Genomic DNA, 14,854 nt, shown 5'->3' with positions numbered 1-14,854 from the left:
ATACAAATGTAATGGTTTGACATAGAGTAGTCCTGTCCAGAGAGCTATTAGGGAATTCATGACCGTTCAAAATAATTGCACTTACATGTTTATTGGATGAATTTGATTTTTATAAATCTTTATTGTACATTGAATAATATCCCTTATTCTTTTTGAATGGAGTAATTTCAGAGTCCTGACCTAAAACTTTCAATAGCATCTCAGTGGCTTAGGAACTTAAACCCATTTACTTTCAGTGATACTTAGACAGATCGGGCCCGATTTTCAAAAGTATTTAGATGCCTAAAATGCAGATAGGCACCCAACAGAATCTTTAAAACTCCTAGAAGCGTAACGCTCATGTGAATTAGGTACCTATGTGCTTTTGGAAGGCCCATTAGGCGCCTATCTGCAGTATTAGCTACTTCAACACGTTTGAAAATCTGGCCCAAAATAACTGTCGCTTTGGAAAATGGGATTAGGCTCCTAACTCACTTTAGAAAATATTCCCTTATTTGCTTCTTGAATTAAATAAGTTCTGATGTCTGTGACTGTATGTGCTACTGTTGACTGCATATGTCTACCCTGTTTGCTTTTATCTAGTCATTGTTTTTATACAGCACCTCTCATTGTAACAAATGAGAAAAGTATAACACAATCTCCTTCCTAAATACAGTACTTAGAGCCCCCCTCCATTTCCCTTCACTATAATGGGTTTTGTTTTTCTGCTTTCCAGGTAAAACCCAGGTGATAGGTGAAATCAAGATTGCATTGAAGAAGGAAATGAAGACTGATGGAGAACAGCTAATAGTTGAAATCCTTCAGTGCAGAAATATCACCTACAAGTTTAAATCTCCAGATCACTTACCAGGTACCAGTCAGAAACAGCTTTATGATACAGTAATGAGTAACAAGCAGGACACTGACTCACACATTTAATGATATTATTGCCATAGAAAAATCATTTTGTTTGTTAAGCAAAATGACGTATGTTTTTTTTTGTTCCTGTGAACATTTTTGATGAAAATGTGTTTTTTGAAATTTTTCTTGAAATGTTTTTTGCATTTATGTCAAATTCAAAATGTTTCAATTTATTGTTGCATTAAAAATGAACATTTGTCAGTTTTGTGTTTTCACAAAAAATAGACATTTCTGGTGAAAATTTCTGTTTTGTCAAAAAAAGGTACTTTTCATTGAAAAAATATTTCAGATGAAAATTTCCTACCAGCAGTAATATTTTGACAGAGCCATAAAGACATCAAGACTGGTTTTGCTGTCAGTGACACCAGTGCAAATCCAGAGTAACTTCCTTGGCTTCAGTGGAGTGACTCTAGTTTCACTCCGGTGTAAATGACAGCAGGATATGGCTCCACGGTATACAGAGGTGTATTTTGTCTCCGTACTTCTCATCCATTGAAATCTGTAGTGACAATGACACCTTAAGAGCGCCTGTATCATAGGTTGAATCTTTCTTCCACAGATCTGTATGTGAAGCTGTATGTTGTCAATATCTCTACCCAGAAGAGAGTAATTAAGAAGAAAACCAGAGTGTGCAGGCACGACCGAGAGCCTTCATTTAACGAGACGTTTAGATTTAGTTTGAGTCCTGCTGGGCATTCTCTTCAGGTAATTCTGCATCTTATTACAACATAATTTTATATGTCTTCCATGCTGTGCTTTGGGAATTAGAGATCAAACTCCCATTCCCAGTGACTTGCCTAACAGGTTACTTAAAAAATAAGATTGCAAAGGAAATAGCACCGTTATCTCCACTCTCTTGCTTTCTTTTAGTAGGTTGAATGCAGTGTACCTAATGTCATGTCTTTAGGGGAAGGATGGTCTTGTAGGTGAATTAATCACAAGACTAAGGGCTTGGCTACACTTGTGACTTACAGCATAATAAAGGAGCCCCATACGCACTAGCTCACTACCCATCCACACTGGCACGTAGAGCGCTCTGACTCCGTGGCTATAACACTGCTGGTACTCCACCTCGGCGAGTGGAATAACGTTTGCTGTGCCCCCGCTGGAGCACTGCTGCGCCACTGTGCATGAGGTGTTGCATTACTGCTCTCTGATTGACCTCCGGAAATGTCCCATAATCCTCTTAGGTCAAGTGGCCACTCTTGTCATTGTTTTGAACTCACTGTAGGAATGCGGATATGCCCTTTCAAAGCTCTGTTTCTGACAGCTGGCTGCTTATCTGCTCCGGGACAAAGGAACCATTACTGAGGAATCCTGCTTGCTTTGAGTGAGTGAGAGAGAGGCAGGCAGGGGGAGAGGGAGGTCTGCTGCTGTCTGAACTTACAGGACAGCATGCTGACACGCTCTCAGCCCCCCAAAACCCACTCTCTCTCCCTCCACATACACACAACGCACTCCCTGTCACACCCCACCCCCCTGCATTTGAAAAGCACGTTGCAGCCAGTTGCATGCTGGGATAGCTATCACAATGCACTGCACGCCAGTGCGCTTCCAGCTGAGAGTGTAAACACTCGGCAGCGTTTTCCCTGCTGTGGTCTTCGAAGGCTGCTTTAACTCCCAGCGCTCTACAACTACAAGTGTGGCCATGCCCTAAGAGTCAGAAGATTTGGGTACTAGTCACAGCTATGCCTCTGACTCATGAACACAGATTCTGCAAGTTGCATAGTCTCTATTTCCCCATCGCTAAAAGGGGATAATGATATTTACTCAGCTCTGCAGAGAACTTTGAGATCTTCAGATGCAAAATGCTACTTAACAGCCAGGTGTTGTTATCATTTATTAGAAATAATTTACTGAAGCTCAAAGAGATAGATGTGAAGCATAGCGCACTGGAGCCAGCTTGTTTAATTTACAATCTGGCACACATCAAAGCTTGAGTGGAGCTGCACCAGGAGGCAAAATCCCTCTTCCTGCTGCTCAGCATGTCAGTGGGCTGTGCACATTGCCCCAGCTCTCACTGGTGCACCCTGCTTTCCTCGGTGTGTCCAGCTGGCTGCTTGGGTTGGTGCAAAGGTAGGCGACAGCCTACGTCTCTTCTTAATTTTCATTACCTGTTAACCCTAATAAAAAGAACAGGAGGACTTGTGGCACCTTAGAGACTAACACATTTATTTGAGCATAAGCTTTCGTGACCTACAGCTCACTTCATTTAAACATAACAATGTCTCTTTATTATAGGCAGGACTGATGGTACCACCTACTATTATTATGGTTGCCCAACATATAGTTACTTATAACGGCCAAACTTTAACCATTTTGGGCTACAATTTTCCATACGGGGTGTCTGCTTCAGGCTGAATTGGTTTGAAAAATGTCGGCCCACACAGCTGAGCTCTTTCAAAGAAAGAGGCTACAGAAAATTTATTGTTTTGCCCATGTTAAAAATTTCCGATGACCTTTCCTTTGAAAAGATCTAGTGCCCCTGTGCTTTGCAGCAGGGACTTGAAATTTGGCAGGGGATATTGTTTTTGTTTCAGGATGTATTTTTTGCCATCCCCATTGTTCTGTTTGGACCCAGCAGAGAAGTAAATAGGCACAGAGGGAGCTAATAGAAACACAGCCCTCTGCTGTGTGGTGGCTTTTTTGTCCTAGCTGCAAATCAGAAACCAACATGAAAGAGAGGCTTTGCATTAGGGAGTGGGGGGACTGTTCAAACATTTAAAGGGACATGCTATCACACCTATGAAAATCTGCTCAAATCTTGCCTTTGAAAAATTGCAGCTCACACATGCTCAAAAGGTTGTTTGGTTTTTTTTCAATTTTGAGCAGCTAAAATCTCAAAACATTCTATCTACTCTGGGCATGCTCCAGCTCAAGGCTGAGCAGCACTTCTCTTGCAATTGCAGCTCAGGGCTTCTGTGGGCAATGCTGGGGTCTGGGCCTGGGTTTGAGACTGAGCATACTGGAACTGAGAACAGTCATTCCTGTGCTCTAAATGCCCCTCCTGCTGGACCCAGGCAATGTGGAGGTAGAAGCTGTCTGAAGCTGCAGAGGGGATAAGAGCTGAATCTTCACGGATAGGGCAGTAGACGAAGGCAAGGAGCTTGAAGGAATAGACTGGGACCAGAGGCTAGGAGGTGGGGAGAAGGAGCCTGGGAGTTGGGGTGAGGAGGTGACTGGGACAAGCAACCTTAATTCTGGCATTTCTTAACTTTTGAGTGCTTGATTTTGCAACGTTCATCGTGTTGTTTTGACATAGTTTTCCTGTGTATAATATTTATATAGTGCCTTTCATCTGAGACTTTAAAAATGCATGACTGACACTCATGAAGACAGCCTCTCAACACCTTTATGAAGTATTATTGTACCCATTTTACACATGAGGAAAATAAGGTTGTGATGGGTTGGATCACAGAAACCCCCTTGGGACTGCCAGCTGATGTGCCAAGACTACTTCTGCCCCTGCTTTCCCTGCCAGCTTGGGACTCTGGAACCCTGCCTGGTTGTGCCAGACACGCTTCCTGGTTACAAACACAGACCTAGGTCTGAAGCACATCCCACAAACTGCAGGCTTAACTGAAAGCAGCCTAAGAAGTGTTCCTGTCTTTAACACTCAAATGCCCAACTCCCAATGGGGTCCAAACCCCAAATAAATCCGTTTTACCCTCTATGAAGCTTATACAGGGTAAACTCATAAATTTTTTCCCTCTATAACACTGATAGAGAGATATGCACAGCTGCTTGCCCCCCCCACCCCAGGTATTAATACATACTCTAGGTTAATTAATAAGTAAAAATTGATTTTATTAAATACAGGAAGTAGGATTTAAGTGGTTCCAAGTAATACCAGACAGAACAAAGTGAATTACCAAGAAAAATAAAATAAAACATGCAAGCCTATGCCTAATACAGTAAGAAAGTGATTACAGATGAAACCTCACCCTTAGAGGTGTTCCAGTAAGCTTCTTTTACAGACTAACCTCCTTCTAGTCTGGGTCCAGCAATCACTCCCATCCTTGTGGCTACTGTCCTTTGTTCCAGTCTCTTTTAGGTAACCTTCAGGGGTGGAGAGGCTACCTCTTAAGCCAGCCGAAGACAAAATGGAGGGGTCTCCCAGGGGCTTAAATAGACTTTCTCTCGTGGGTGGAGACTGCCTCCTCTCTCCTATGCAAAGTCCAACTCCAAGATGGAGTTTTGGAGTCACATGGGCAAGTCACATGTCCATGCATGACTCAGTTTTTACAGGCAGCAGCCATTGACCACATTCTATCTTGAATGTTTCCAGGAAGACTTCTTATGTGGATTGGAGTCTTCCAAGATCCATTGTTCATTAAGTGTTTCTTGACTGGGCACTTAATTTGCACATTCCTTTCTCAAGAAGCTAACCAAATGCTTCACTAAGGCTATTTAAAATCAAGCAAGTACACAGCCAATATTCATAACTTCGAGTACAAAAATGATACATGCCTACAAATGGGATGAATATATTCAGTAGATCATAACCTTTCCGGAGATATGTTATATGGCATATGTAGCATAAAACATATTCCAGTTATGTTATATTTACATTCATAAGCATATTTCCATAAAGCATTATGGGGGTGCAACATCACAAAGGTACATAGAGATTAAGTCCCAAATGCACACACCTAGATGTCTAAAACTGGGCTCCCAAAATTATAGGCCATTGTCAAAAAATTGGCCACATTTTGCGTTTGAACTGAGGATAGACTCCAGGACTGCTGAATTCCATTCATCTGCTCTAGCCAGTAGATCACAGAACAAGGAAGTGGAATAGGGGAGAAGCTCTGCGTTCACTGCATTTCCTCTCAAATGGGGTAATATCCTTGTTTAGTAGGCTGTGCGTTGATGTTTCCTTACTGTTCTACAGGTGCAAACCTAGATGTCAACATTTCTGAATCTTTATTGTACACCAGCAAGTGGTATGTGTAATTAAGCAAATAAGACAATTTTAACCATGTTTTTTTTTCTTCCCAGATTCTGCTTGTCTCCAATGGAGGGAAGTTTATGAAAAAGACACTGATTGGTGAAGCTTATATCTGGCTTGACAAAGTGGATCTAAGGAAAAGAATAGTAAACTGGCACAAACTGATGGTCAGCTCTACACAAACACATTGAGCAGACAAGTCTGCTTAGGGCACTAAACCTTGCAGCGTCTGCTGTAAATGGCATTACTCCAAGACTATAGTTTAATATTGTGTTTAGCTAGGCTTTCAGAATACCAAGTAGGGAAGAGTGAGCTCTGGGCTACATAGCACACTTAAATGAGGGCTAGTCAACTTGTTTTGCTGTAAAAGATAGCAAAGAAAAAAAGTGAGCCCAGAACTAAAAGCGAGGAAGTTTGAAAAGAAGATGAATATGAGGGCTCCTTGACGTTGGACTCTTTGTGGCTGTCAGGAGAGTAACTCAGAAAGAAATAATGAAGGCTTGAAGGCAGCTGTTAATGCAGAGTTTGGCTGCGGCTGGAAGTAATGTGTCTGAGAGAGCAATCTGCTTTTCTGTGCAACCAGAAGGAGATCATTTTATGCAAAAGCACCTAGGATGACTGGTTTTTCAAATCTCACTTATCAGAAGTGTAAAACTTGTTCCTCTGCACCTTAAAATCTCTGATAATTTGTTGTTGTGAGATTATGCCACAGGACACAAACTGCAGGCTGTTTGTAGTGGTGGGAACATTATTTTACATGGGCTTTTTTTCCCTTTATGTAAAGAAGTTACACTATATAGAGAATCAGATCAAAATTATTTCATTTTTGTTTCCATGCATTAACAATGGGTGTAGGTCTCGGTCCTGGAATGTAAAGAATAAAAGCACACCCGTGGCTATTTTTTGTTTTTGGAGGGTGGTTGGAAAGAGAAAGGATCAAATGGAAATTGCACTAAATAAGGATGGGGGTGGGAGAGAATGTTTTCTGTGCGAATGAAACTGCAATTCATCCTTCCCTTTGGGTCAGCGGTTTACAAAAATGGGTTTGTCTCTTTACAGTTTAAGCATTGAGATCAATGCTATAATTTCAACTATTCCCTTTTTGTCTCCAACCATCAGCCTTACCCTTAGACTGTTTAAAGGCAGTAAAAGTTTAAAATATATAGTATGTACTCTGAAACATTAGACCCATTGTGCTAATGCTACCCTGCTGTTTGTGGAGCTCTGGATCAACAACAACCTCAGCAACACACACACTCCTTCTTGACAGCTAACAAGAAGGAATAACAAAATGTTTACCATCTGGGGATTGAAACATTAATGCGTGTCAAGAATTTCCTTTGAGAATCTCAGGTGAATGACTGAAACTAGTCCATTCAAATGTGGCTTGACAGTTATGAAATATGTAATTAAATGAAGGTCACTGGCAACACTATAGCTTAAGGTTGTGTCGGAGATTCCACAATAAAAGTTCTATTTTCAGGTGTTTATAACTCAGCGGTAACAATTTCCTTTTGACTGAAACTTTGCATAGGGGATCTTAAACTGGGTGTGATAATTTTCTTCTAACTCAGATTAAAAGAAAAAGGAAAGTACTTTCATCATTCTTAAAATTGTAGAAATATTTAAAATAAATTGGCATGGGATTAATTCCCTTACCGTTCAAAAATGGCTTCATATTTTATACCTTCATATTTTGAAGCGATTTGGCAGGGGATTACCCTGAAAGACCATTGCTTTTTTGTATTTAAAAAGAAAGTGACCAAATGTAAAATGCTGGCAAGTGTTTACTGTGTTTACCCAACAGGAACTTTTCATACACCATTTTAAGTACCCATGTTGTTTTTTTTTACTAGGGTAAAAACATGACTTACATGGTCAATTCAAATTATTCCTTGGGATAAGAATTATATGCTTTAAATAAAATAGGGATAGATGAGAAACCAGATTGACTCTGAAAGAGCTATTGCAGTTGTTTAACTTGATGACACTTTTCTACATATTTTTTTCCATTTATTTATTCAAAATTAAAAATAACACCATGGGAAATGAGTGCAATATAGAGCAACGGGAAAATGTTAGGGATACACAAACCAAAGAAAGACAAGTAAGTCCAAGTTAAGGCTTTGGTGTACCACATTTTACTTGCAACACAATGCATTCCTACCAAAATGCCATAAGTTATCATAAAGACACAACAGCACTGTCAGTGGCAGCATGGCGTGTGCTTTGACTTTTAGTGTTGTGCTTTTGTCAGTGTTTTACCCAACTTCGATCTTATGTAATCACAGTCTGTTGGTGATCATATAAAATATCCTAAATATTGTGATTTATATGGAGAGTAAGATTCTTAAAAACCAAAATCCCCAACCAAACCAAAAATCCCTAAGTGGGATTTTTTTAAAAAAAAAATCTTTCATGTAAGTATTGCTCCTTTGTTGAGTTATTTTAAATGCCTGATGTCTACAGTAAGTCCTTTCTTTTCTGAAATGTCCAATTTCAATTACTGCATGAAGTAAAAGCAGTGAGATGTGCAATTTTGTGCAAACTGCTGGTAATTTTGTTCTTGCTCAGATTTATTATGAAGACCGCGAGTCATGCTGATGGTTGCTATGGAGATTTCCAGCAGGTGCTAGCACTGACTGGATGGCTTACTAGGAAGCCTATAATCATTATTCTTAATTGATGAAAGTGGGCTGGCATACTTTGCTTTTACATGCATTCACAAATGTTTCTGGTATTTTTATGAAACGGGATTGCTTGTTTGGTGTGGCTGGGGTTGTCCAGGAAAGCCACAGTTACTTTGGAATTAGCTCTCTGAAATGGGTTTAATTCATGCATCTTTATATATTGAAATTCAAGTGTGACTTGTCTGTTGGAATCCCACAGAGAAATACAAAGGGTAGTGGCTGTCAGGAAAACTGGTCACTATTAGCAATGGCGTGACCAACAGCAGTAGTGAGAGGACTCTTTTAATTTCATAGTTGTTCTCCTGTGCAAAGAGATAGTGACAGAGCTGGGTCCATACACTTTCCCTTTTGTGAGATTACCATCAATTCAGAGTTCGCAAGATGCTTCCAAAGTGTGCCAAGTTCCTTTTTTGATCAGATCTCTAGGTTGTACTGGAATCATTCTATGCAACACTGTTTCGTGTTTGAATGCATTTTTCTTTTTTGGGTGAATGAAGTCAGGAAAAAAAATCCTTCTTGTGACATTTAAAAAAAAAACAACAACCCACCAAACAAGGACTATTAGTATGAAAGTATTAGCTGAAAGTCCTTAGATGTGGCAGCAGATCTTATCCTCTCTAAATGATTGATTATTAGTGAATTCACACGTTTCTTTGAAGATGCATATTGTGGCTAGGCAATGGCAGAAGCATTTTAATTTGTTTTATTCATACGTCTGCTGAGTCAACAGAGATTGAAGTTGCTTCTTTGTTCAAGGCCTTGTACAGTGGAAACAAGCTGAATTACAAGAAAAAGCACAGTGTATGTGTTTACAAATAACAGGGATTTCTAATGTGGTCATTACTATTATGCATACAATGAGCAACAAACCATTTTCTTTTTTCCTAGTTCACACTGAACATGAGAGTTTCTATGATGACTGTTAAGCTAGTACATTATCATTACACTTTAAAGGGATAGTATCCAGGGGAAATATGAGTGCTGCTGCTTTATTATTACCCACGTTTTTTACATCATATCTCAGCGGAAGTAATAAGGGCCTGATCCAACGCCTATCGAAGTCAATGGTAATCTTTCCATTCACTTCAGTGTGGTTTTGGATCAAGACCTAGGAATTGATAGAGTTAATTTTCTGGATACATAGGTGTTCCAATGGTTAGATTGTGGGGGATACTGTAGCTGGTAACCAGCTGATATTGATTCTGACTCTAGGAATGAGGAGGAGGAGGACTGCTGGGGAAGAAGAAGCTAGTGTACCCTATAGAAATGATTTAATTAGTATTTAGTTTCATGGAAATATCATAAAGATGTTAATAGTATTTTTTTAATCTTATTATTTGAATCATAACTGACAATATTTTTAAGTACTTTATTTTCATTGCTACAGTGTCTGTATCCCAGATTCCACTAAGTATCTATCTAGATATGTACATACATATATGTATAAGAGAAAAATTGCATCTGTGTAACTGAAACTTGAAGTAATAATGGAACAGAGAGGTAGTTCAGTGTAAGTATCCACCTACATCACATTTGGGGCCCAATCCTGCATTCCTGGTTGCACCCGGGCTGAAGGATTGGGCCTTCTTTTTGAATTGCTAGTTGCCTTTGGTAAGAAAGTAGAAAGAATAAGCAAAATCTGGATACTCTCTTTTTAAATCATAAGATGCATTTTGACGTTTTCCGTATGTTCTGGTTTATCCTTTTTTAAAAGAAGATTAATAGATATACTGATGAGCTCAAAATTATAATATATATTATATATATATATATATATATATATCCATAACTCAGACTACGTGATTTGAGAGAAAGCAGTTTTCTTAATTTGTTACCCTGTAAATAAGTATACATTTTTGTATAACAAATCAAGTTTGAATTATGAATTCCATCTGGTGTCCAAGCATGTGAATGTGAGTATTATTTGACTGTATCTTGTATAGATGTTCAGTGACGTGCTCAGGTGCTCAGCGATAGCTGACTAGCGTGTGTGCTGTCATGCTAGCAGACTATGTGTACAGCGTATCCAATGTTTAAAAAAAATCTACAAAAATACCTTAAAAAAACCCAAACAACAAGAAGAGTAGTCCTTGGAGAAATGTAATGTTTCTTCAATGAATGTTGCATGCATTGATGGTGGTTTGTTAATTTTGTTTTGTTTTGTTTTATTTATTTTGCTTCTGAATTCTCTCAGCAAAACAAAACAAACTTGTTCTAAAAATTGTATAAATTGAGACAAAAGCAGTATGAGAACTGTATACAGAAAATGCTTGTAAATCTGTCTCGGTTTCCACTTTATGTATAAATCCATGTTATGGTTTTGTGGTTGTATACAGGATGTATCTTGAGAACTTATGCAAATTGTGCTGTATAAAGGCTGTTACCCCAGTCTGACTAATAAATATTTAAAATATCCACTTTGGTTTTTTTTTCCCCATTGAATGCATAAATCTATACACATAGGAATTTTGCCGGCCTTAATTCATCCTCCACATTGACTTTAGTGGGCTTACAGTAGGGTTGAATTTAGCCCAGCTGTGATGCTGTACCCAACACCTACCTAGTGAAGCTACCATTCCGAACCCTACATGGGCACCCCCTCCCAAGGTGTTTGCAATTCCGCCATTTTCCCACATTTTCAGTGTTATATAGGGCTTGCTTTGCCCTAGGGTCCCTCAGACAGATTAGCACCCGCATTCCCCAAGAGGAATCTCGATGCCTTGCCTGTATTCCTCCTGGCATCTCCCAGACAGCACACATCAGTGTGATTCTAGCAGCACCCTGGAAGCACGTGCAGCATATTGCCTCCTCCACACCTGGCTAACTCTGGTATAAAGATGAGATGGAGACATGCCCTAGTGCTGTACTATCCACTACTAGGGATCTATCACCCATGACAGCACTAGGAACACACAGAGACAATATTCCCTCCCCACCTTCCAATGGGATTCTGGCCAACTCCAATAGAAAAAGAGAGAAATGACTCCCCTTCTGGTACCCTGTTCCTGGACTATTGTGCTACCCCCATAGCAAGCCTCTATTAACTATTCTTACAATTTATAAAACTATTATAATAAATTATTAAAATTATTTCTGATTTTTCAGCTCTTGAGTCTGTTTGGAAATAAAGAAGTAGTGGCAGCATGATTTAATGAATCCCATGATCAAATTCATTACGAGAACATGAACAAATTAATTAAACTGAGGATTTTCTGGATTCACAGAGGATTTTGAAAAAACATTGGCTGCTAATCCTAAAAAGTTAAATCTGTAATAACATCCACAATTCTCACTCCACATCAGAAAGTGACAAAATACACTGTTAATACACAAAGATTTTAAGTCCTGCTCGAAATGGGAATTGAACACAAATTATTTGCTACAAAGGAGAATCAAGATCATATGAATTATGACATATAAAAAGAATAAATCAGCAAGAAGTGTGTGGAATACAGAATTCCTTTTCCAAGCCACATGAATTGTTCAGATGTTTTTTACAGAAAATTTTTGCAAACTGCAGTTTCCAGACCTGCTTCGAGATAAATGCATCCAGAAATGGCAAAGTATAAGGGAACGGAAAACCTTATGGCTTTAATCTGTCATGATGTTTATAAGGTGCTGTGTTGTAGTAGCCATGCTGGCCCCAGGATATGTAAGAGACCTGATATGAGCGGTACTATCTTTTATTGAACTAAATTCTGTTGGTGGAAGGGACTGAGGAGAAGCTAATAAAGCAGATAATTTGGAGGCATGGCCTGGGAAAGAACAGAACTGGCTGCATCCTAGTAATATTCAAGAGAATTACTGTCAGTGCAGCCTGTTAAATTTTCAATAGCTACCAAAGCACAAGGAAGTTTATCATAACATTTAGCAAGCATTTTTCATTCATAGACTTGCATGTGGGAACAAAGTGAGTAAGCAGATCAGGTGACTTCCTCCAGTCTCATTGTGTGTTACACAGAGCCAGTGGCAGAGCTCGGGTCTGCTTTCCAGTCCATACCCAATCAATCAGACCATGCCAAGCAGAAGACATGTAGGCACATAGGTCACTTTATCATAACACACTTAGGTGCCTAGGAAATTTGGGTGCCCACAGGGATAAGTGGCAGCTGAATGGGTGCTTTGAGAATCTCTATTTGAATTTAGGCACCAAAAGTGGCAGTTAGCCACCTAATTCCTCTGTGTAGCAGCAGCAGGGCCAGGAATACCGTAAAATCCACAGAATAGTTCCAAATTGATACATTGACTTTCTATTTTTGCCAAACCATTATGTTATGGCAGCACTGATTTTGAGCACCTTTTCTTTTTCTTCCTACCTCTGACACATCGTAATATGCACATACTTTGGAATCTATTTTCCTTCATCATTAACCACCCTTGACGTAAGCAGGTACCTGCTGTGCTTTAGAATGCCTTTGAAGAAGTCCTAGAATCATAGAATATCAGGGTTGGAGGGGATCTCAGTAGGTTGTCTAGTCCAACCCCCTGCTCAAAGTCATTTGTGGATTCTCCTTCCCCGTGCAACAGTGGATGGACGCCTGGAAGTTCCTGTCTCTTCAACCGTCTCTCCTCCTCTGCTTCCTTCTCTTCAGCCTTATCTCCTCCTCACCCCTTCCAGCTATGTCTAGTCCCTCAGGTAAAGTGGTTATTTCATGCAGGATACAACATACTAGGAGTAGCCTAATGACCTTCATGGGGCTGTACTTTAGTGGCCCCACACTGGACAGAGGGAAATCCCTCCACTGCATCTTCAAGATGCCAAAGGTTCTCTCTATCACTAACTGAGTGTGTTTGTGGACACAACTGTATCGCTCTTAAACCTCAGTTGTTGGGTTTCCTATGAGTGAGGCGCCAGGGCTGGAAGGGGGATCCTCTGTCACCTCTAAGGGTCTGTGATGGGGCCCACTCACCCCGCATTGGATGGGGAAGGGTTAACCCTATATTGTGGGCTGAGACAGCCACACCCCCTCAACTCTACTGGGAATACTTCAAATGCACTAGTATAAAAGGGAGCAGCTTAGCTTAGTGGGGGGGCTGACCGCTGGAGAGGAAGGATGGACGCCACAGGCTCCAGCCAAGGATCAGGCCGTGGGAACCAGAGATGCCGCAACCCATGCAGATGCCAGGTTACCCACAGAGGCCCTGCAGAGTCCAGAGTTGCTGGGGACAGTGCAGACCAGGGAACCCAGAGACAGAGAAGATGCCCAGACCGCAGCAGCGTGAACCATGGTAGGAAACAGCACAAGGGAATTAGATCGTAGCCCAGCTAGTGAACCGGAACTTTGAGTCAGTGTGTTTTGGTCAAACCCCTCCTCCCCGCTGACTCAGTGGCATGCGTTCTTGCCACTATCAGGGGCTGGAGCTTCCCCGGGATGCCACCACCCCCATTTTGTGCATGGCGGCCCCCTTCCCCAACTGAGGCCACTATGCCTTACTGCCCTGCTAACAGATGTGGATGTATTGGCCACTATGCCTTACTACCCCGCTAACAGAGGCGAATCTATGGACTTTGGCCGTTAGGCCTTACTGCCCTGCTGAATCACGTAAATCTAGTGACTTTGGCTGCTGGGTCTTACTTCCCTGCTAACTGGGGCTAATGTATTGACTCTGGTCATTGGGCCACACTGCCCTCCTAACAGGGGCACATATACATTAGGATTAAGGCATCTGTCCCCATGGTAGGGTGGCAGTGTGTTAAGGTGGTAGTGTCCAGTAGCGCAGTCCAGTATTGCAGCCAGAACATGCTGTGGATTGGGCTTGTGTGGTTGATGCATGTGGCGTGATTGGTGATGCGTGGGGGAGGTGAGTTCCCCATGTCTTACCTTACCAGTGTGGCTTTCTCTAAGGAAGGTCCACCATAGACAGGGTCTTCTCTGTAAGACGATTGCAAGAAAAGTGCAGAGAGAAGTGTATTCCACTGTACATGGCTTTTATAGATTTAATAAAAGCCTTTGATAGAGTTAGTCATCAGGACTTTATGTTGTTTTGAAGAAGCCTGGTTGTCCACCTATATTGCTAAACCTTGTGAAATCCTTACAAAATGGCATGAAGGCAACTGTAATATAGGAAAACCAAGGGTCTGACTCATTTAACATCAACAATTGAGTAAAGCAGGGTTGGATACTGGCTCCTACATTGTTTAATATTTATTTCTCATTCCTGCTTCAACATGTGTTCCACGATGTTTGAGAGGATGTGTCTTAGCACTAGACATGATGGAGGTTTGTTTAAAGATATTGCAAGGTTCAGAGTTAAGGTGAAGGTGAAGGAGATCATCATACGGGACCTATTGTTTACAGATGATGCACTCCTT

General features: G+C 40.7%; 1 protein-coding gene across 3 annotated transcripts in view; it reads left to right on the top strand.

Moving 5' to 3' along the window:
* PCLO (piccolo presynaptic cytomatrix protein) overlaps window positions 1-10,956 on the top strand; it is a 514,652-nt gene extending 503,696 nt beyond the window's left edge. For all 3 annotated transcript variants that reach the window (XM_073328638.2, XM_073328636.2, XM_073328635.2), the window contains 3 exons: window positions 716-850; window positions 1,460-1,605; window positions 5,902-10,956. In XM_073328638.2, the coding sequence (XP_073184739.2) occupies window positions 716-850; window positions 1,460-1,605; window positions 5,902-6,042 (422 nt within the window). In that variant the 3' untranslated portion in view covers window positions 6,043-10,956. The remainder of the gene's footprint in view (window positions 1-715; window positions 851-1,459; window positions 1,606-5,901) is intronic.
* The last annotated feature ends 3,898 nt before the right edge of the window (window positions 10,957-14,854 follow it).

The sequence above is a fragment of the Lepidochelys kempii genome, chromosome 1, assembly GCF_965140285.1.
Source record: "Lepidochelys kempii isolate rLepKem1 chromosome 1, rLepKem1.hap1, whole genome shotgun sequence".
Taxonomy (NCBI): domain Eukaryota; kingdom Metazoa; phylum Chordata; order Testudines; family Cheloniidae; genus Lepidochelys; species Lepidochelys kempii.
This window is presented reverse-complemented; position numbering and strand designations above follow the sequence as displayed.